Below are 24,155 nucleotides of genomic sequence, written 5' to 3'. Positions count from 1 at the left end.
CTGAAGTGAACTTGTCACAGTTATAAATATTTATAGTCTAGCATTTAAGAACAATGTATATTTATATTTATATTTATTTAACTAAGTCACCGATAATCGTACTCTGTGGCTAGAGAATAATAATATTGAAAGATATCTTAACTGCATTGTTTAATATCTTTGGACACAGCTGTTTTTTTTCTGTAAATCACTTACTCTCTTCAATATGTAACCTCTAAAGTCAAGCCTGGTAACTTCTTCTCAGAGTACTGAAGGCGTGTTTTTCAGGTGGATGTATGTATGCCTTTGTTTTGGAAAATCGTTGCAGCCTGAAAACGCAACTGGGAGATCCCCAGATTGGAACAACCCTGTGAATTGAGCTAGTGAAGGTGGTATAATGTTTTATAAAGGCCTTAGTGTCCCTTGGGCTTGAAGGTCTGTCCCCTGCCTAAATGGGAGAGGAGGGGCTCCAAGGTATTGTGAGTTTGATGGAAAGACTGATGACTGCAGGTAGTTGATTATGTAATTGGAAGAGAGAGAGAGAGAGAAATAAATAAATAAATGTGATGAGTGGCAATCAAAAAGTTTACACAGCCACTCCGTTTAATCAACTGAAGGGACTAAATACTTTCAACTTCAACTGTATTTATCTATGCCATTATATACTTATTTTGATATTTTGTTTGGGATGACATCATTAGCTGATATTTAACTGGGTATTTCCTGGCAACAGATGATCAAAAAGGTCATTTGTAGCTTAAGCATCAATTCACTTCAAGCCCCCAGAATGAAAATAAACTGGGATGGTTCTTGCTTGAGTAAATCGTTTTGCCTACAGGGAGCAGTTCCATTGATCCCTATCAAGAAAAATAACTGATTGCCAATATAGGTTATTCTTTTTAACGACTGTAGGGAAGAACCCATCAACCGGTTAGCCCATAGCCATCTTCACTTCCAGGTGGCTGTCAACTTTGATTAAGATGACTTGCCAGGGGATCGGCATCAGAAAAGCAATTAAACTGGGAGCCTGTGGCTTTCTGTCACTCATCCGGTTTGGCTGTATTTGAGGTTTTATTTATTCTTGCTGCGTTTTATATTAACAAGTCCAAAAGATAATAATCATGCTCTTTCATGTGACCACCCAGATTTAAAGGAAAATCCAAGTTTGTTTATATGTTTAAGTTGACTTCCAAAAAAAAAAAAAATTAATATACCTATACAAATACCTGTTGATTGACCATTTAATTATGTTTAAAAAATAATGGCAGACTTCATTGTTAAGGACATATTCAGAGTCTGAACATTCAAATAATTTGAATGGAAGACATTTGGTAGAGATACAGTTTGGAGTTTCTACACAGGAATAGTAAGAGGTTGCATTTATTCAGTTGGTTAGCATGGTGTAGGTAAGATTGGGGTACAGAAATTAGTTTAAAGCAATGAAGCTAAACTGGACTGAAGAAATCTGCATGTGTGTTCGGAGTCGGGGTATCAAACAGTGTGCACATATATGAATATATACAGAAGTATTCCAAGTAACTTTGATTCCCATGGAATCTACCTAAATAATTGTAAACAGAGGTCAAAGACAAGGTTGTCCGCTGTGTGACAGGTGTAACAGCCTGACCATTTGAATTGCCAACTTGTACTGATCAAATGGGGGTCTGGCACAGCGCGCACATCAGACACTCACAGGTCAGGGTTCATGGAAAGAATCGAATAAATGTCGGGCTCTTTATTACTCAAGTGGCTCTGGTATAGATATACACATTTGGTACAGTTATATTAATAAGCCTCCTGAAAGATAATGGTCTGAATGCAGCTTACAATGCTCATGAATAATAAACAGCCAGTCTAGTGCAGTAAGACCATGTCTATTTTTGTTTTCGTCCTGAGTATCCATTGCCGTTCATCCCTGTCGATTGATTTCAGGAGTCTTGAAAATCTTTAGGTTGTGATCCTTGAACATATTACTTTTGGTTAAAGCACTGGTATTAAAATAGGTTTCATATAAAAACTGCCAAATAGATAGACCTGCTTATAATGGTATACTAACTCAAATTAATCAAGCTATATCAGACTGAAAATAAAGGGGTTATAGTCATTAAATGTATTAAGTAGTGATGTATTTTATTGCAGTTCTTTTTTATTGCCTCTGGATATTTAAACAATAATTGTATAAGAAATCTTCCAAATGCAATGTGTTTTGTCCATATGCAGTCTATATAAACAAACAATACTTCAGCATTTCTCCAGGAAGTTGATCTTGTATCCTTTTACTAGAAGTGCTAAATGCAAAGTGATTCCTTTTTCATACTCCAAAAGAAACTAAATGCATTTCAAAGAATACCTGTACGTGACAGTGTTTAAAGCACAGGACTACATCCATTACACATACAGGAAAGGGTAACAGAACAGGCCATATTAAGTGGTTCTGTCTGGCAGTGTAATGAAAACACGGTGTTTGTGTATTTGTGTGATTGTTCAGTTACAAACTGCACGCTTCCCTCGGCGCAGAGCGCACATGAAATTGTGAATGGCTATTCCAAGAGCATCACTCGCCTCAGCTGGCCGTCTCCATGGTTACGTAGGCAGGGTGAGAAAGAAGCTATAAAAAGCCACGCACCTTTTCCCTTAGATTCATTCAGGGCTGAACGCCTCAAACACACACACACAATCGAAAACAAAATGCAAAGACGCTGCGAGGACTAAACTTTCAGAACAACTAGACGCAAGAACTTGGGGAAGAGAGAGAAGGAATCAAGTCCTGAACTGAAACTACAGCAGACATGCTTAGACCTAAAGATCTCTGCCAAGGCTCGGGCACCAAGACTTTCCTGGATGCCATGCACAGTGGCAAGGTGCACTTGGCACGGTTTGTCCTTGATGCCTTGGACGGGAGGATCATCAACTCCAAGACGGAGAACAGCAAGACTCCTCTGATGTTTGCAGTTTCTCTCCCAGACGCAGCAGCCCGAGTGAAGTTCACCAGGTTGCTACTGGAGAAGGGAGCTGATGTGAACTGCCAGGATGATCGTGGGAGGACAGCCCTGAGTATGACTTGTGAGCTAGGCTACCTGGACGTGGTGAAGCTCCTGGTGCAGTTCAATGCGGACCCTGAAATCCCCGATGCCTGGGGAAACAACTCCCTTATGTACGCTGCCTGCTCGGGCCACAGCCAAGTCTTGGAGTTTCTCATCAGGGCTTTCAAGAGACTGGGACTCAAACTGGACAGGACCAACCAAGCTGGGCACTCGGCTGCCCAAGTGGCCAATTTCTTCGGGCACAACCAGTGTGTCCAGGCACTCAACAGCCAAGGGAAGAAGGCACTCGATACAGAGGAGCAGCTCGTGGAGGTGAGCAGCAAAGAACATGCAGATATTCGGCGCCCAAACCGTCTACCAAAGCAAGTGCTAGAAAGGTTCACCAAACAGTTCCACAGTAAGTGTGAAGACCACCTGCCGGCTGTGTTTCAAAAGCAGCTCAAAGTGGGAGACAGCAATGGGGTGAGGAAGCGAACCAAAGTGCAAAACCAGTCGCCGGACCGAAAAGGCCCCAATCCACCTTTCTTGAATCACTTCAACAAACATTTCACCACCAAAGACGACCAGGAAGACCAAAGCAGCACCCTTTTCACGGCCAAGCAGATGCAAAACTGCAAACTGAAAGACCTGAGGTGCAGCCAAAGCCAAACGCTAGAATTCAACACCAAGGAAGATGAATCTATAGACAGAGCGGTGACACAACAAGTGCTGCAACCAGTTCCAGTCTGGGGCAGAGCAAAGTCCTTGAACAGCGAGCAGATGCTTTTCCGAAACCAGACAGAGCAAAGTGCCTTGCCTGACACACTGAGAGTGAAGAGAGGATCGGTGCAGGATGAGCAGTCTGCACACATGCAATACCAAGAAGATGCCTGTCCTGCTGCGATCAATGACCTTGACGCAAGTGGCTGCAGCGCGTCTAGGACACGGCTAGACCACCTCAGACAGGGGCACTGCTTTGAGCAATCAGACGGCGCACAGACACCGAACCCAAAGCACAGCAGCCACGCAAGCGGCAGCCCTGCGTACTCGGAGAAAAGGCTGAGCCTCCCTCAGTGCGGCCGGCCGGACAAGCTCCTGGCGCAGAGAGAGGAGCTCCCGCCGCACAAGATCCAGGCAAGTCCGCCGGCCATCTCTGCGCTGGGGACCCGCTTACTGCGCCGCTTCACAGCCCCGGAGTTTCTGAGACTAGTCAAAGACTTCCCCTCGGGCTCAGACCACGGGAGAGCCAAGATATCCCGATCGGAGACTTTCCCTCTTTCATACGCGCACCACAGAGTCAACCACCAGCCAAGCGTGGACAGCATCAGTGGGGTGAAGTGCGAGTTTGAAAATAATGCCCACGTGTATCATGTGTAAATAAATCATGAATCAATCAGTCAATGTGAGGTATGTAGGGGTGATCATACATTGTTTGCGGGAGGATACAGCCGAGATTTAGATTATTATATAAGAGGTAAACACATAACAGGAAAGAATACATGCATATCCTAATTCGCTCTATATTTTTTTCTCATTGACATTTCGTTTTTCTTATTTAGAGTAATAGGCTACCTTCCACATATGAATCATTTATTTTCTGCTGGTGCCTGATGCTGATCAAAACATATATACAAAAAGTACATTTATGATATGTAAGTGTAATTCATTTTGTATATGAAAGGCTTTAAAGCGTTAGATAAATGTTGGTAATATTGCATTATTATTCACTTACATTGACACGTCTCGTCTTCATTACATCGCAGTGGAGTGGACTGCAATTGTACTTGTGAGACTTAAAATATTGTAATGACATTGAAAATAGCATTCATGTCTATATATCCAAATAACGTCTGGTCCGGATTAGTTTTATTAATTGAAAGACGATGTCTTTAAGTTTAACCGTCTCAAACTGTAGAAAACGTTGTAATAATGCTTTGCAAATTCCAATAAACGTTAATAAATGATTAAATTTAATTTGTACTTGTCTTTGTGTGTATATATTGTGTCAGAACCTTTCCTTATTTAAGTGAAATTATTGATATTGTTGAAATTAAATTGTTTTCGAAAATATTGAAGATGTAAAATCACAAAACAATGGCACAGTTTAGACATTTCACTACATCAAATCAGGTTGTGAAGGAATACAGCATACATAACTAATTTCCATTTGTACTAACTACATTTAAAATACAAAACAACTTAATAGCAAGTGGAAACCATATATATACCTAGAATAGGGAATTGTCTTAGATTTGTATTGTATATTAAACATTTCTTGTTTAGGGGCAGATATGAAGTACATACAAACTCTCTCCATAGAGAGAGTTGAATAAAAATGTTGTGGTTTAAACATTTGAAGGTTTTCCATATTTATTTATTCCTAGGAGCATTCTTTACCGTGTCTGGTTCTTATTGGGTTTCCATGGACCTGTTTCTTAGCAAGATTGCCAAGAGCACATTCAATGTGCTGCAGATTGTACCACATGGGAATATAATGGTGAATTTAAAAGAATGTCTACAAATGTCTTTAATACCACAAAAAATGTATGAAATACCAAACCAGCAAAATTATCTGTCAAAATATGTTAAAAATGATATAATAATAATAATAATAATAATAATAATAATAATAATAATAATAATAATAATATAGAGAAAGAGAGATTGAATTTGTTTTATTTAAATAAAAGTTCACTTTAATTTCCATTAGTAATAAAAGTCTTTCATATTATCAACAGTCAATGTCACATTTTCATCATTACTTATTACATAAGGTTTCCAAATAAAAAAGGTGCACTGGAATCCTGTAGCTGGGACAGGATTACCATGATTGTTGTTCTGCTCTGGTACAGAAGATAAGAAGGCTTTCCAATCTGCAAGCATGTCTGGCTGAGGACAGGGAAGGATGTTTATCAAAGGTGTCTCAAAGTATAGGATTATTTATACTTTGTATTATTTTTCATTTTAGTATTTAATTAAAGACTTAAAATTGCACATGGGAATAATTAAAAATTGCATTAGCACACTCCAGGCCAAGAAAATACATATCTAGGTGTGAATAGCTTGTGCAATTTGGCATCATTTGTTAAGTCTATGCGCTTTCTGTGCACAACCTTAAGTGTATAAAACTGCAAAAATAAGTAAGCTTCACAAATACTGTCATCTAGAGAGTTGTCATTGTCAGCCAGTTCATTATTAGAAGAGCGATGCCATTGCACCATTCACTGGGATCAAACTGGGGTGCAGCAATATAGCATGAGAGCTGCACACATACATTCAAAAGTAAAGGATAACAACAAACCTACACATTGGAATATTTTACAAAATGTTTAGGTAATAAAGTTCCGCTTTGTGAAATACTTTTTTTTTGTCTTGCCCTTGATTAAAGACGACATAAACTGTACAACAATAAACCTTTGAGGTTAAAACTCACATTTGCAGTATCACATCTGATCAATGTTCAAGAATACTTTTAAGAAAGAACATATCAATCAATACAAAAATTATGAAATAAATACAAATGCAACCCCTACAGTCTATAGTGGTGCCGTCCTTATTTGACAAATTCAAAACAGTTCTCATTGTTAAAGCAACTGTTTGAAACACAGTTTAAACTACTACCTTGTATTACACTGTTCTGCAAAACGTATAAAAACGTTCCAAGCAACATCACATTGATTTGCCCGTAGATCATCGGCAGACCACATCATCTGCAGCTTTTCATGGCCCTATAGATGAAGGATGTGTATCTCTTCACATTCCCAGGCAACTGATATCTGAGACTCGTTGGCTGAACTTACCAGTGTCCATCTGGTCATACCAGTTGCCTGCTAAGTAGGTGTTGCTGTGGCATGTCGTGTTGAGATAAAACCAGACATTATTGTTTCCCGAAGCTGTGGGAGTGTGGAAGCTAATTTTCCACACCCTGTAGGACCAAAGGGAGGAACTAGCACTCCTACCCAATCTCGCAAGCAACCAAACACACTTCTCGTAAATTCACAAGTCAAATATTCCTGGATCTATTTAGCTTGTTTCCTGCTGATGGAATTCCATAAAAGCAATGATAGGAGAGGTTGATTTGTCACTCGGAGACCTGGGATGAGTCTGACAGTGACACTGTGTGAACGATAACCAACGTGGCAAGTCTCATCCACCTGTGTCAGCTGGATGCAACACAGGGGCAGGCAACAGGTGGTCATTGCGCCTTGTCCACAAGCGTTAATACATCAGTAAAGTGCTTTGGAGGTTTTTTCAAGGGCACTCTCTGTACACGAGACAATGCCCTGGACACTGTTGCCGAAGGGGGTCCATATGTCACTATGATTCCACACTGGAGCCCCAACCACTACCTCACGCCCTGCCTGCCTCGGCTGGTCGACTCCGGATTCTGACTGCAGCAGAGCCCGGCAAAGGAGAAAATAGAGGAGGCCATCTGCGTCAGCACCTCGACATGCGCTTGCGGTATTGCTCCACCAGGGGGACTAGGCACTGAGGCGTGCCACACTGCAGGAGGAAGGGGTGTTCAAGCAGGTCGGTGGCACAAGCTCTCTCTAAAGGATCTCGGGTCAGCATGCGGTCCAGGAAGTCCTTCAAAACGGGCGAGGCCTACAAGAAAAGTTGAAATGAATGAATTACAATTGCTACATTAACTACAGTGGGCCAAATACATCTTTTACTGCTCTAATATCATGCTCTTGCTGAATCACGGTCATTTTAAAGCCCATGCTACGGCTGCCCACCTTGTGAGAGTTCCTGAGCGTGGGAGCTGGCTCATCTCTCAGCCTCTTCATGGCCTGCACTGGGGCTTCACTGAAATAAGGGGGCTCACCATCGATCATCTCCACCACCATGATGCCAAGAGACCAGATATCGACCTGACGGCACAAAAAACACGGGGTATAACATCCTGCACGGCAATGATACCAAACCTGTCATTGTCCCAAGAGAATCAGTTGGGCAGTTGGATGCAGTGAGAGCTGCTTTGCATTTTGTGTATCGACAGCTCGACTGCTTTTATATGTCTGATTGTGTAAGTTGTACATCTAGAAGAAAACATTAGCAAAACATTAATAAATAAACATAACATTGAGAACTAGTTGGTTCTGGTTCACTGGGACACCCTTGGCGTTGCCACTCAGCCTTTGGGTTAAACCAGCCTGCATTCCTGAACCCTAAACTACTGCAGAAGAGCCGACTCCCAACAGACAGTCATTTCAGTGATGATTCACTTGGTTCTAGAGAGTTTATATTTAGTTGCACAGCTGAAGTGGAGGGGGGACAGCATCGATATCTTCTTTTTGCTAACATAAGGTCGGTAAATGCTTAAAAACACATTAAAATCAGGATCAATGATTCACTCTCAAGTTTGCAACACATCTGGTGACCACTTCGATATTAACAAGGTATGATAATAATCAGATTTTGCTTTAATTCTCTCTCTCCGTTTATATCTGGGCACCTAGACGTGTGCTTACCTCTGTACCATACGGCGTTTTAGATATGACTTCTGGTGCCATCCAGTAGGGTGTTCCTACTAAGGACTTCCTCTTTGGGATATCTTTACTGATCTGTGCGCAGAACCCGAAGTCTGAGAGCTTTATCTGGGCAGGAAGGCAGAAGCAGGCAAGATTAGTATATATCTCTACGTTACATCTCAGTACATATTGTCGTTTAGAGAACATTGCAGCTACTTGTTGATATCAAGTATATCACCTATTTACCTACTTGATATAAAGTATATTAAATGTACTCCGTCTACACACTTCATTTTTCATAGCACTATTTGGTTTATTGGTATTGATCATTTCCTTTACAGGACCTGACAATAATTAATTGAACAGAACTATATATATATTTAGAATAATATGTATTTAACTACTATATTTGGAAATTGAAAAAATTCTTCCGTGAGTCTTAAGAAGTCTCTTAACCTGATAAGAGTCACACATTTAACCATGGCAAATTTAACCATAGCTGTGTAAAGCTTTCCTTCATGGTTGCCACTTCTACTGTGACACTGATGTTTGGCTACCCATTTGTCATTTCTAGTATAATGGAAGTAAGGTAATGGCACCATTTCAGTATGTGGCACAATTTGTTGGAGTATGTGTGCTTTAACATTGAAGTTATAATTGATATAGCAGTGCTTAAATGTCAGTAGAATATGTGACCACTAAATTGCTCTCATCAGTGTACACAAGGGCCTGAAAGATGGAAAATGATGATGCAGCACTTTTGAGGGTTGACTCGGGTTGCTCTAGGTGGGTCACCCCACCATCGGCTTACCCTTCCGTCGATAGTGAGGAGGATGGAGTCACTCTTAATGTCTCTGTGGATCACCCCTTGAGAGTGCAGATAAGCCAGAGCCTGCAAAACTGCCTCGCACACTGTGGCAATCTGTTCCTCGTTCAGCCTGAAAATCAAGAGCAAAGCCATGAACCTAGGCCAAAGAGAATATTATTATTTGAAAATTGCAGGGGCCTCAACCTCCTTGTTTGTATGGACACACACACACTCCCTCAATATACAATGTGTGTTCTTTTCTTACCTGTGAGTTTCCTTGGTTGGCATCATGGTTTATCATACCTGTCCATGCTATACGAGGATTTTATATTGATTTCCTACACTTTACGGTGTACTATAAACTTTTACAAGGGTTGCCACTGAAGTTAAAAAGCACTGAAAGGCATCAAGTTTGTTTTGTTCGTGGTTTGCATTCCTGTGCTGTACAATCCTTACAATACAGATCATAAGAAACCGAAATGACTCATAGCTGCTGTACATAAACCTATCCGGAGGGGTAAACAAATACAGTAGGTGGGTCATATTGCATGATACCAACAGGGAGGTAGGTAGATGAATATTTTAAAATACAGCTCAACCTGTAGAGTCAGTATTATGACATGTAATTGCACAATATGCCTCACATAAACTCAGTGGAGATCATTTTACCTCATCCTTGCCTTTTTCTAAATCAACAAAATGTCCATATGTGGCTAGTCATCAAGATATAATATTCTGTGATTCTCTAAAATCTCTACACGGTGTCCCTTGACTCCTATCTTAAACATATGCCATGTTATTATTCAAACTGAGTTACCTTCTAGAAATTATTATTTTTTCAATTATATTTTTAATGAATATCGATGGTGTAGGTTCCAGATCACTGGCTGTGCCATTTGTTTGGTTTTTGACAACATTGATCTGATGTACACTGCAGTGGAATGGTTTGCAATATACTGCAGTATCAATGAGACTGCAGGAATATCTTGGGTTACAGGAAGCATGATGAATGCAACAAGACTTGGTTGTTGTCTTTTCAGTGTATCCTACCTATTTGATTAAATCATTAAATGCGGAATAAATTGGCAAGTCTTTGAGGTTACTTTTAAGCTATACTGATGACTTAGTATAATAGTTATGAATAACTATTTTAAAGAGATAATTACAAACAACATATTTGATTGATTCATTATTTTTTATTACAGTAAAATTCCACACAGAATAGGTGAGGAAAACATACTGCTAATAAATTAAAACTAGAGTTTACTGAGGCATTTATTTTGCATTGTATTTACCTACTGTCATCCAGCATGTTGCATTATTTATCACAATTTTGCAGGACTTATGGGTTTGTGAAATCAGTTTAATCTCCAAGGTCTGCCTCTGAGGCCAAAGTTAGGCTTGTCATTGAAGCCCCTAGGTGGTCCAAAGATTAAGTCCATGCTCTCCAGGGGTTGGTTAGCTTTGGGTGTAATTTTTGGGGGTTAGGGGTAATAGCTTTAATCAAGTTGTTCTGATATGAGAGCTGTTTGACAGGCAAAACAGACCCTGACTTACATCAAATGGATATGTGACATTTTTCTACCATTGCTTACCTGGTTTCAGATACAATGTTGGTAAGAGCGCCGCCCTGCAGGTACTCCATTATAACCCACAGCTCCTCCTCCACCAGAGCACTTTTATACATCTCCACCACATTTCTATGTTGGTAGTCTCTCATTATGACAACCTGAAAGGAACAAGAACCACAGTTTGAAAATAATGCTGTGATTCTATTTATGTAATTATTTTATGATTAATGAATAGTTTAATTTCTAAAATAACATACAGAGCTGCATTATCAACATTGTAGAGGATACGTGTGCATTATACAAGATAGCATTTGTGAAAAATACCCTTGTTGAAACATACCGTTCTCTGAGTCACTGCTGAATGTTATTCAGATTTCTAAAATGAAGCTATTTTCTGCCAATGCCTTTATCTACTGCAGCATCAAATGCATTCCAGCTCCCTCTAAACTAAATGCTTTGTTCAGGAAAACAAAACAGCAAATCACACTATTAATTTCCTGTGGTGAGAGGAATACAGAATTTAAATTCAAACATCAATACATATTCACAAGTTCCTATTCTTTGAAGGCCTTAAGAGTTAATAATTGGAAGATAAAAAGGTTTAATTAATTTCTTAAATGTTTTTTGTCTGATATAAGACTTTGTACTTATTACATTGTTGTATTTTGTATTGTCTTGGGAATAAATAAATACAATATTCACTTTAGGTGAATAATTGTCAATTCTTAAATAGGGTTTCATTGCTAAAACAAAAAGAATCATACAAAAAACACTCTTCTTTGTGATGCTAAGTTATCAATTTGGTGAAATTCTACAGAGCAAAATAATGGATTTTTAGTCTTTTACTGGCATTGTAAACCACATCTTTGCAATGACCTATTGTAACATCCTGGGGGGTTCTGGCCACTGCGTGGTTCAAACTCCAGTCTCCCATGCCACACTGCAGTGACCTTACCGCATCTCTAAAAGGCCTCAGCCCCTTAGCAAGGCCTCAGTAATGCTACACTACCCCCCACCAGTAATTACAGCACGTCCTTGCGCCGCTGCTCCTACATCTCCCCTGCTATGGACCAATGCAGCATCCCACTGCTGACACCAATGTAACACCCAGGAGGGTTTTCACAATGGCAAGATTCAAACCCCGGTTTCATTATGGTCATAATTACCAATATTATCTTGTCAGTAACCGCTTACACATTTTATAGATTTTATTTGTGTAACCCCTTAACTGATACACTGACAACAGATTTTGATCAAAATTAGTAATTTGTCATTAACCTTTTCATTTTTTTTTTTGCCTGGGGCTTGAAACAACCACATTTATTCGACCTGCGTTTAGCGTTGATCTAATTTATGTTGATTGCACCACAGTGTTGATCGGAGTCACCATGTTCATTTGTCACATGTACACTGCCCCATTCCTGAAGATAAATAGACATACCTCATTGAACAACAGTTCTCTGCGCTGCTGCTTCCTCAGGTCCATCATCTTCACAGCAACCTGTCGCCCACTGTGTTTCTCCCTAGCTATGCACACCACCCCTGTAGAGCCTTCTCCTATCTTCACAAAGTTCTCCAGGTACATCCTGGGGTCCCCTTTGTCTACAACCATCTGGAGAGCGGCCTTGAACTGGTCATGGGTCACCTTGGGTGGCTCTGGGGTTGGCCTGGTTGAAGCATAAGGAGGGGGCTTGAAGGAAGGAGAGCAGGCTCCTGTGGGGCTGGTAGCAGGGGATCCCGTTGGAGATGGCCTGGGCTGGGAGGGACTGTCCTGCCTGTGAAGAGCAGGCTTTGGGCTTGAGGCCACTTTCAAAAGGCCACCATTCTGCCTGGGTGAAAGTCCAATCGTGTAGCTGGATGAAGGTCGCAATTGTCTATGTGTTCTTGTGCCCACCATAATCGGACTGCTGGCGCCATTGGGCTGGATACCTTGTTGGTGTCTTAAAACAGCATCTGCCTATAAAATTGAATAAAAAGGCATTAGTATCACTTATTTATTTATCAGGAAATAGAATAAGTGCCTCAATTATTAGTTTATATAATTTCTAATATAAAGTTTTATATATGTTATATATTATAATGAACCATTTTGACAAGATAAACCTTGATGAAACCCAAATCCTTGCATTACACTCCATGGTACAGTAATATAGCTGATTTAAATTACATTATAAATTAAGACTTGAAACAAAACTGAGGTGATTAATTTAACATTTGCAAGCCTAATGTGCATGACAAACAGGAGCTTGCACAATACATTGCAATTTCTATCCTATAAATATCACCAGTTGGCCTATATAAGTTAGCAAAATAGCATTGTACGAGACACATTGTATAATGCCAATAATCTTGATTGAACTAAGAGTTGTTTTACTATTACATATAAAGAAGACTTTCTGACAGGACAGGGCAGGACAGGAGAGATGACAGAAGATTGAGGATGTTAGCAAAGCAACCTTGGCACATATCTTTAGCATTTTGTTCTCAGAGGCTTTGTACAGACACCGACACCCACGCACATATATAAAGAGATTTCGTTTACATTTTCTGATGCTTGTTTTCAAGATTTTTGGAAACATTTTCTTGTGATTGTGATTGTGTACCCATAGCTGTAGTACCAGTAACAGCCATAGTTCTAGAAGTATGAATACAAGAAAAAGGGGTCAATAGCAGCTGCAACAGCAGTTGTGCTACAATCTGGATTAAATCAAAATCTCATCCCAAATGCCAATCGCAAAGTACAAACACAATCCTTGATAGGGGTTTACATGAGTGGGCTTGTTTTAATCTGGATCTTGTCAGAATATTACAGAGCATTATAAACAACATAAAAGTGACTGCAAACAAGACATATGTGCAGTGTAATGTAAGTGTACATTATATAATGTGGTATCTGCCACTCTTTTCAAGGATTAAGAGGTATATGTTCCATTTTTCTTCACTACACATGTGATGCAACACCACTGAATGATAACATCATCATAGCACCTGGTCCCAGCTGAAGAATCTCATACTCATCGCCTGGGCTACCTTTCCAAACAAACGTATTCACTTCATTCACTTTGAAAGTAACTCGGGCTCCTGGCAACAGCATATCACTACTTACGGGCTGGTTAAAGTAATACCCCACAAATCATATTTTAACTGCCTTGTAACAGTGTCCCTACTTGAAAGAACAATCCGTCTTTGAGATTTAAGCGCTCTTCTCATAGGGTGCTCTACAATCAACGGACGCAGTTTGTGTATAATTAACATCCCACTTTGCTGATGAAGTGTTCTCAGTTATGGGCATGTTCCATATGTATCCACCAAACCATGCAGTGACTTAGGAAACCTTATTTCAAGAAATATGTGTGTCAGTTCGTTATTTCAAACTAACCCTGAAATGGCATAAACACAGGAAAGTTAACTGTCAAAGGTATTTTTTGTGTGACTAGCCCGTGATTCAGCCTGTCAATCGATTTACCTTCAAGTCATATGAAGAAAATGGCCTGCCAGAGGTGTTAAAAGAATGGTTGAGGAGATGGTCCTGTGACTTTAGCTCAGGGGTGCTGGGGCCTGACTTGGCCTTCTGCTGCCCATCAGTCAGAGAACTGGCCGGGGTGTAGAAGCAGGAGGTAGGCCTCTGGTCAGGGCCGTTCCTCCTCGGAGGCTTCTCCCTCTTCATCACACTGGGCTGGTGATTATTGCTCAGTTTTTCGGGGGAGTCACCCAGGTCACTATGTCCTTGTGAACTCTGACGGCTGGCTTCTCTACTCTGGGCGTTTTGGCTGTCGGGGGAGGTCACTCGTACCTCATAGGTGGACTTGGCTCTAGGCAGGACCCCATTGGGCTGAAGAGTGGTGCTCTTCTTCAGGGCCAGGTGAGGACTCCCACTTTCACTCCTGACATTCTGAACTCGGTCCTTCCAGTTGGGCTGCCCTCCATTTTGGCCATTCCGGCTCAAGTCTTCATACTGGTAGCTGTCGGTTTCTTTGACCTCCCCCAGTCGGCCTAAAGACTGAGCCCTCTTTCTGGCAGACGGACTGGTCTTGCGTAGGGAGTTGGAACTTGTCACTGAAATCTTGCTGAGGTCTGAGAGAGCCGCCGCGATGTAGTCCCCGTGTCCGATGAAGCTTCCACGCACGATGGTCTGAAAGGGATCCGAAAAATAGTAATTAAATGTGTGTACACAAAAAAGGTGATGTTAGACATAAAAACCCTATACTTCGTCTGGGTCTTGGACAGCTGCTGAATTTTGTATTTATCTTTGTTCTGGAAGACAATAAAATGATTCAGGTTTATGTCAGAAGTTCAATGGGTGTGTCTTCTGAATAGGTTTCAATACTGGGCTGTGTCTATGTTCTGACTCTATTCCCTTTCCTTTCCCTTCCCTCTCTATGAGCAATTAAATGCCATGTTTAAAAATGGGCCACTTCTGCATCAATATTATATAATTTAATGGAAGGAATGAAATCAATCTGAAGTCATGACCTGTGCACTAGTAAATGTATATCTAGCGAGCTCTGTGTCACTCTTTGGTATGTTCTGTGCAGGGTAATAAAATCCTTAAGGACATATGTATGATGTTTATAGAGAGTTTCCTTATTTATTTTCAATGTGAATGGTCTTCATCTAAATGTAAGTAGCATAGACCCCAATCTGGACCCTTAAATGAACAAACAGCCAACATTATGTTTTAATTTAATTATGGATTGATTGATTTAGTATATGCAGTGTGGCAATAACGATTGAAACCAGGATTTTTGCATTTTGGCTAAAAGCAAGTACATTTCATTACACTTCTATTTTCTCTTTTATCTTGTTTCAGATTATATTAAACTTTTCATTAAATGTCTGTCTCCATGGAGATATAATGTTCGGATTAGGTTGGTGCACACTGGCTGTCAAACAGGTTTCAGCAGGGCCTATGAACAAAAGCTACTTTAGGTAGCAGAAATCTCACAAGTGCCTAGAGAAACAGAAATAGAAGAAAATAGCAACAATCAAGATGGTATGCTAAAATGACATCACAGTTTTGAACATTTATTTTAAAAGACATTTTGGGAAATAAACATTCTGATGTTCAGCACTCCTCAGTACTGCTTTGAAATTCATCTCTGCATTATTGATTCTTCAAGAAACAATCACAATGTTGTCAAAGCTTACATCATTGATTGAAACTAATGTGGCTTTCGCATTTAATAGAGTTCACTGAAACATTCATGAAAGCTAGTATTTCTATGATCAATAGGTTTTATTTGGGAGGTAAACAAATGAGTTAATTGTTAACCAATTGTTAATCCCAATACATTTTTAAGTCCAGGATAATCAATAGAAGTAAACAGACCGCAGCAGTGGTCAGTTGTGCTGACAATTAGTTTTGTATTTCTACCTGTAGGATTGTGACTTTTATGTTACGGACAAGTTCATGCTAAGGGTTGGAGGAAACAGAAAATTAAAGAGAACCATATATATATATATATATATATATATATATATATATATATATATATATATATATATAAATTTATCCAGGGTGACTTACAACACATAAGAGCAATACAAAGTGCAAAAATACATAATGGACTGTTTAACAAGACTGAATCAGATTAAAACAATGGAATTTATTACTTACTTCAAAAGTTGTCAAAATGACTCATCTTTCATAAATATGGCTCTTCACCTGACACAAATCCATCCAATAATAATAAACATAATAAAAATGTTATATTTTTAAGGACTGAAACTATAATGCCCTCTTCCCTGTCAATGGATGTTTACTTAGCTGTAGCCCCTATACAGCAAATGAATACATCAGTATGCTGCTAGCTTCATCATTTGGTCTTCCTTCAAAGCTTGGAGAAAAACAAAAGTTGTTTTTGACTTTAACCTGAATAGCTAGCTAGCTCAAGCCACCTTGGTGTGAAACACCTCAGCATTATTTCAATGTGAAATCTACAATTTACATAATATTCATTAGCTTATATATCAGATATGCATAGATGAATATCACATATTTCCATATCATACATGTGAAAAAAAGAGAAATTCATCAACTGAATTAAATGTTAAAGAATGTTTACTTGACTGTTCTCTGCTAGTTAGTTACCAGTTTACACTATTAAAAATATAAATATCAGCAACCCATCTCGTAATTGGTGTCGAAATACTGCCTGAAACTAAACTACAATTTGGAAAAAGAACTACTCACCTCTTAACGTTTTTTGGACACTCCAGAACTGCAAGACTCAAGAATTAAATAAATCCTTTTTGTTTGTTTTCCTGCAGCAAAAGTTATCTTTAGTGGATGTCCCGTTTAATGTGCTCTGAATAAATTACAGCTACTAAATTGCTGCTACTAAACTCTGCTGGTGTTTTCACTCTGTGATACAAGTTAATAACGCTGAGGCAAAGTAGACATTGAACAGCTTGCATGAAAATACATAATTGCTACTAACGTCAGGACTGATTCATCTCTTAGGATTCCAGGATTTTTTATTTTTTTCAATTCTTCCACTGTTCCTTTTAGGACCTGAAGCTGCTGACTCGAAGCAGACAGATAGAAATAGACAACCCTCTCCTTGCTCTGAACTCTCTTGCTTTCTCTCTACCACAGAACGGAGTTATAGCTGAATGATTTCAATTTAGAAAAAGCCCTGGAGACTTATAAGAAAACACAAAAAGACATGGCAGTACATAATGCATCATGCAATGCTCTCTTAGCTGTGCCTTAAACCAAATTTGAAAAGCTTTGTCCGGACAGTTCGCTTCATTTTCTAACCTCAATGCACCTGGTAAAGCAGGTTTGCCACCGCCTTTCCACCCAAAGCAAATACATCATATCAAATCACATCAAACTGCATCCATGGGAAAAACAGCACTATCTATTTAGAAGAAACCAAGCTGGTACCTCTATTATATGTGGCTGAAAGTCTCAAAATGAACTATACTTATTTATCACAGAATTTGATTAAACATTATTCAGGCTAGGGTTAAGAAGTTTAAACTTTGAACTGCAACTCTATAGAAATCAATTAAGAGTCAATAGTTTACTCAGATCAACCAATTGGAAACTTTGCAGCGTTAATCTAGATTTGAATATCACTGATAAATAAGTATAGTTTGATGAACATCATTTTCTCAACCAAATACATTTTTCAAAAGGAGAATACATTTCCACAAGCCTATCCTCTGAGTGGCCACTCCAGCATATTTTGCATTACAGACACAGATATTATTCTAATGGAGTCCCATAAAGGGGAGGAAATAAAGTGACTGGAGCTGTAATTACAATCCTTTCATTGTGGCAACAGATTTGTTTTCCTCATATCCTCACGCTATTAGCTGGAAATTGTCAGATAAAAAATGGAAACATCAAAAAGTACATAACTAAAGCAAAATATCAGAAGTGTTGCCCTTCCAAAGCAATGCAACTACATAATTAAAGCCTCTATGAATAACACAATAGTAAAAATAAAGTTTGAAGAGGGGTAATGCAATACAAAAATAAGTAAAGGAAATCCACCGGGGATAATGTATCAGAGAAAGAGAAGTGCAGAGTTCAAGCACTGCCCTGAGCCAAGCGTAGGTTCATTCCATCCATACATGTTACATCATAGACCAGGTGATCAAATGCATTCAAAACATGAAACCCAGGAGCTTGTCTGCCTACTCCATACCTTTGCAAAGAAACAGATCCTACAGGTCTCCTCTAGGGCCTCTGAGTACTGTTCTGTATGACTGTTAATGACTTGTAATTTCAGGACACAGTTGTTCAGGACACAGTCCCTCTGTTCTCGCCTTTGTCTTTGCTCTGCACTTCGTTCGTTGTATCCATAGCCATGCCCTGGTGTAATATACAGCATGGTTTCCAATGGGGGCACGATAAGAGGCTGGTTTTTAAAGTCTGGTTTATGTAACCAAATGACTTCATGAATATGTTTAAATGTGCAAAAAATTGATGCATGATGTCTTTTATACAAAAAAAATAAACTTGAAAGGAGCTTATTATTAAGTGATGAAGTTTTGGAAATTACTTTGCCTCTTTTGAGATTGTGTAATGTTGTAAATAGGGTATTATATATGTATTCTATTAATGTTATTGGTGACCTTCTATGTCGACTTTCTTGAAAGCATCTGCATGTTGAATAATATGAATAATAAAAATAACAGCAACAACACTGAGGAGCTAGGGGTAAACTGATAAACCGATATGCCCGGTGGCATTTTATTCATTTGACCTGAAATAATGAGAGTTTAAAAATAAACGGATTTGAAAAGCCTTCAAATAAAGCATTAGGCAGGACTTCCTCTGTCGAGTACTTGTATGGATTGATAAAATCATGTCATGAGGAGCATTACAAGTTGGTTAGGAAAAGGCTTGTGGTGGTTTCTCAGTCTGACATGGCTTCTGTTCTTTCAGTTTAAATATTGATTGGGGTCACGCTCAGACGATTACACATATGAAGGTGACCTAGGGTTGAGCAGGTGGAAGAAGCTGGTGTTGCTGCGTCATCTCACATGACACGCCCCATTGCACCATGTCATGTGCTAAAGCAGTGTTTCACAAGGCCCTGGGAACGAAGGTTTATGTTGATGTGCTACGAATCCTACAATTGGCCTCCATTTGTAGCCAGTTAAGTATTTACTTTAATAAGGGGTTTACATACAACCTTTTCACTCTTGCCTTATATTTAGCATGTCAGTAACAGGTCACAGGTAACGTTATAGCTTGTTGGTTATTTTACAACTTTTCCTAGTTCCTTGTTTTTCTAGCTCCATATTTTATTGATTTTAGATAGCAATCCAAAATAAAGTGTATAGAATGTGTCTTTTGTGTACTGCAGACCTCTGAAGGTTGTGACTGTGCGTTCTGATTTCCTGGATAATGGCATTACCCATCCAAAATGTACACACTTATTATACTCTCCAAGTACTATTATTCTGCCGTGCATAACAATGGGCATTACGAAATGCTTGCATGACCATTATTTCTATTGTACCTTCAGATCGAGTTGTTGTGAGACTTTGTGTGAACAAGCTACACCAATCATTATTCAGAAATATAATAATGAGATTAGCTAAACAACTTAGATCAAATACATTTATTTTGCTGTGTGGGACACTGAATGGATATTGAACTCCTATGACATCTCATATTTTCATCTGTATTTTAAGAAAGTGCAATTGAATAGGTATTGTAACAAGTGTTTGTTTGTTTATTTTTACAAACTAGAGTTAATTGCGTAATTTGTATTATTCCTAAACCAGACATTTTCTTTCTTCAGGTTCATCAGGTTTCTATGAAAAGCTATTTTATGCATAGCATAATGAAAAAAATGCACAAGCCCCATCTAGTGTTCAAAACCTGAATTCCCAATTAATTTAATTTATAATGACCCAGTCATAAAGCAAGAAGCAAATTGTACTGTATGTATGGGTGCTCCATATTGCTTAAAGAATCCCTTGGAAACAAAGAAAGAAATTGTGCACAGCAAAATTATCTGCATAAAAACACTCTATAAACAGACAGTTTGCATTAAAGACCATGATTACAAATTGATTTTTGCAAACTGTAGACCAGGAATGGCAAACCTTTCTTGGCTGGTTTGTATACTTTACTAAGTGTCAAAGGGTGCCAATGATAAATTAGGGATATAAACGTTTATAAAGGGGCTATAAAGGGCATTTTCTAACAAATATTTATATGTATTTTTTGTTGTTATTAAGTTATTAAGCAAACATGTCAACAAAACAAACAGAAAAATCTGAAAACTATGGACAGATAGAACCATCCCACCCACCCGCCACCTGCATCCACTGCCAACCTCCCCCCACCTTGAACCTCCCCCATATCCCTCTGTAGTCTGGAGAGCAAGTGCAGCTCCAGTCTGCTAATGGGAGTGTGCTGCAGAGTATGAAGCTGAATGAAGCGAGGCACATATTCTTCCCCAAAAATATATAAATACGCAGGTTCCATTTTTGCTCACAGATTGTCAATTTACAAATATAAAAAAACAATAGTACTAGGACTTCACTAGCTCGATCATTTTTGGAATATGTGCCTTTTTATTTTTGACAATGAGAATCTTTAATCCTCATTCAAATTAAATCAATCAATCTTAATTGTATATAGTGGAACAGCATGCCAAATCATGTCACAACATTCAAGAATAAGTGCATCATACAATTAATACATCATTTAAATGTTGCAGTATTGCTAGGGTGCAGTAAAATGCATGAATCACATTTCATCACACATTAAGTTTGAGGATTATAATGCTAAAGTACATTTAAAACCCCCATTAAAATCACAATCGACCTCCAAAACAAAGTCCCACAGATTCTCCCATTGCCTTGACGTTGCACATCAGAAGAAGAAGTTTGTTCATTTGGCTGCATTAGTAACCCTTCCATAGTGTTTTGATTGCACTTGCACTCAATCATTATCACTGATCCTTTTTTCAACGTATATTTACTTAATATGTACTGCTTTTACATTTTGTAAATCACTGGTATATTAATATACATTGTGTGGCACTTATATTTTAAGAAAAAAATAATGCAGTGGTATCAATGTACATTGAGTGTGCACAAATGTACTCTACAATCAAAGGCATAATTTATTTATTTTTGAGAATGTACCACTTTCTTTTGCCGACTTCATGAAGTTTTTAAATTGTCGGGGTGTTAAATATGATATGATTGTGGCCATTTCCATTTGATACAGGAGATAACGGTAAACACAGTGCTTTCCCCTGAGTGCTCAACAGACCCGTCCATTGCTGACACAATGAATCACAACAGCACAGACTTACAATGTCTGTCATCTTCCTCCTGCTCCCAGTGCGCAGCGCAGCATGAACACTCATCATAGCACTAACATCTCGTCTGTGAAGTGCGGATTTTCGCAGTTCTGCGCATAACAGCGATAATCTGCGCACAAGAACCCGACCTACAACATGAATATACAGACAATAACGTGCGCGCTGCTCGATGACTTGGGGCCAGTGCCGTCATTGCCAAATATACTGACTGCTTTTCTGAAGTGCCAATCAGTTTAGACAATTGAAGCAAAAAAACTCAAGTAAATACGGCTCTGCGTTTCACAGGTTCGCCATCCCTGCTGTACACCATGCAAGACATAACTTTGGAGTCCTTCTTCACTTCATGCTGAAGGTATGAAAAACAAAAACACCACATACTCCTTGAATATGTTGAGGGACTGCCTTCTCAAATAAACGTGAGTATTAAAAACATGTAGCCGTTTATAATGGAGTGGTTAAAAAAAACATTCTTTGAAAATCAGATGAAAAGTCAATGCATATAAGCATATTTTCTCAGTGCTTGGAAACCAAGTTTCCAACAGTCTTTTGGCGTTCACCAAGATTGGAGGAAAGATTAAATTAAATCTGCCCTAACAAGTTTGACTGTGTGTTTCATTGTAACTTATACAAATAAATGATACACATCACATTTCATAGTTGTCATCGTTTCTTGTGGATTTGCACAATATAATCAGTCATATTAAATACTCATCCTGTTTTGAGACTGTAGAGCATTGTAAAAGTCTCAGTTTGTGGGCTACTATAATAAATTACATGTAGAAATCTTAAACAAGCTTGAATATATTAAAACCGACACCTTGTATATTAAACACATCTCATGTAGTCGTATACCTTTGCATGCCACCGCTGTGAGATTTATCTTCATTTCAGCAGTTTTTATTTGCAAAACACTAACCTAGTCCCAGACTGCAGATTCTTCATTTAGAAAGTGCCCTATCTTTTGGTTTTACAAATGCAGACTTGATTAATGATAATTGTATACAACACCAGCTTTAAAGAATTGTGTTATGAGGCAAGTTTCTAAACTAAGAAAATAACAACAATATAGAGAAATAGGGGAAAAAAAGAAAAGCAAAAAAAAGTGAACTGGCCTTCATTCTTTTAGTTTTGTTACAGTATTAGAATAGGATATGCAAACAGAATAGCAAAAAGCTGTAACTGCAAACCTTTCCTTTGAGCTTGACATCAACAGACTTATTTTAAATTGTGTACACAGCGTTGTAAATCTTCTATCCCCTCTGGGCCGTGCATGTAAGGTAAGTATGTGTGGCTGTGCGGGCGAGTTCTGTCCTATGATGGCAGATTAACAACACACCTTCCTCATACGGCACTGAACACTACAAGAACATGTCTGTCTCTAAAAGAAAAAAAAGTGTGCTGCATGGCAATGACAGCAAACCCCCTTTCTCAGGGCTTTTTATAACCATTTGGCAGAAGGGATCTGTTTTGATGCCTCTACCTACTATAAATATATCCATGCCAGTACTGCACTTGAACTCTCAAAACAGTTTTCTAAGCGTCTTGCATTAGTGTACAATTTGCTCCACATGGTTTTGCACATCTTTTCCCCAAAAACCTTTATTTAATGCATTTTTCTTACACCTACATGCTAGACCAGACCTTTTAAAGTGTTACAGTTGGTTTCAGCAAATGAGAGGTAATTTTGTTTCTCAGGGGAATAAAGCTTCGAAAGCCACCCTGCTACACACCTCCTTTAAAAAGGATTGAAAGGAATTGAATTGTAACTAAAAACACATCCAAATCTACCTTCTTTGGCCTCAGCTCCACACGAGTGATTCTGGAGGGATCCACCACAGGCTTGGGCCTCCTGAGAGTCTCGATGACGCTTTGCCATTGCGATGGGAGGCCGATGAATCTCCCCTGCTTGGGATCAAAGGAGGTGTGGACCCGGTGTTCGAAGTTCAAGGGTGCCGAGATCTCGGGCCTCTTCTTCTTCTTCTTGCGGAACATCTTCAGGTCGGAGAGAGAGAGAGTCCCTGCAGAAAGATGGGAAATTTAGTTTGACAGCGTTTCAAGTGCAGGTCACACAGCCAAGCCATTGTGGAGATGACCTGGACAGAACGGAGCAAGAGAGAAACCGTGGAGCAAATGAGTCTTCTTTAAGAGAGGCAGGACTTCCTGTTCACCTTGACAAAACTAAAACAGGCATTCATCAGATGACTAGAGTAAACAATCCCAAACATCCTGGCAAACCTGATGTGATTTGATCTTAACTATAGATTATGCAATTAATTTTCTAAATGCTTTGCACTCCACCAATTTTACACCACATAGAAGGTTAATGAGTTTCTTTGTCACTACATGTTGCATATTGTTTATGAAGTTAAGGGGTTGGGAATAAATTTAAGTTCAAACTGCATTCCTCTGTAGAACAGTGCTGTCCCTCGAGGTTATCTGTGACCTTTCTGCAGTAAAAGTATCATCTACCAATCAACTTGGAAAAGCACTTG

General features: G+C 39.1%; 2 protein-coding genes across 2 annotated transcripts; one reads left to right on the top strand and one right to left on the bottom strand.

Annotated features, from left to right (window-relative positions):
- The first annotated feature begins 2,643 nt into the window (after positions 1 to 2,643).
- Positions 2,644 to 4,971, top strand: ankrd63 (ankyrin repeat domain 63). Its single transcript, XM_066694264.1, has one exon. The coding sequence runs from the start codon at positions 2,769 to 2,771 to the stop codon at positions 4,377 to 4,379; it is 1,611 nt and encodes a 536-aa protein (XP_066550361.1). The 5' UTR covers positions 2,644 to 2,768; the 3' UTR covers positions 4,380 to 4,971.
- A 691-nt stretch (positions 4,972 to 5,662) lies between these two features.
- pak6 (p21 (RAC1) activated kinase 6) lies at positions 5,663 to 23,655 on the bottom strand. Its single transcript, XM_066694452.1, has 8 exons — positions 23,452 to 23,655; positions 14,322 to 14,987; positions 12,297 to 12,812; positions 10,880 to 11,013; positions 9,288 to 9,414; positions 8,477 to 8,602; positions 7,742 to 7,876; positions 5,663 to 7,607 (listed from the first exon to the last, which is right to left on the bottom strand). Exons 1-8 carry the CDS (start codon positions 23,653 to 23,655, stop codon positions 7,440 to 7,442), a joined length of 2,076 nt encoding a protein of 691 aa, XP_066550549.1. The 3' UTR covers positions 5,663 to 7,439.
- Between the last annotated feature and the right edge of the window lie 500 nt (positions 23,656 to 24,155).

The sequence above is a fragment of the Amia ocellicauda genome, chromosome 21 (genome assembly GCF_036373705.1).
Source record: "Amia ocellicauda isolate fAmiCal2 chromosome 21, fAmiCal2.hap1, whole genome shotgun sequence".
NCBI lineage: Eukaryota > Metazoa > Chordata > Actinopteri > Amiiformes > Amiidae > Amia > Amia ocellicauda.
The sequence above is the reverse complement of the archived record's forward strand: the minus strand, read 5'-3'. Positions and strand labels throughout refer to the sequence as shown.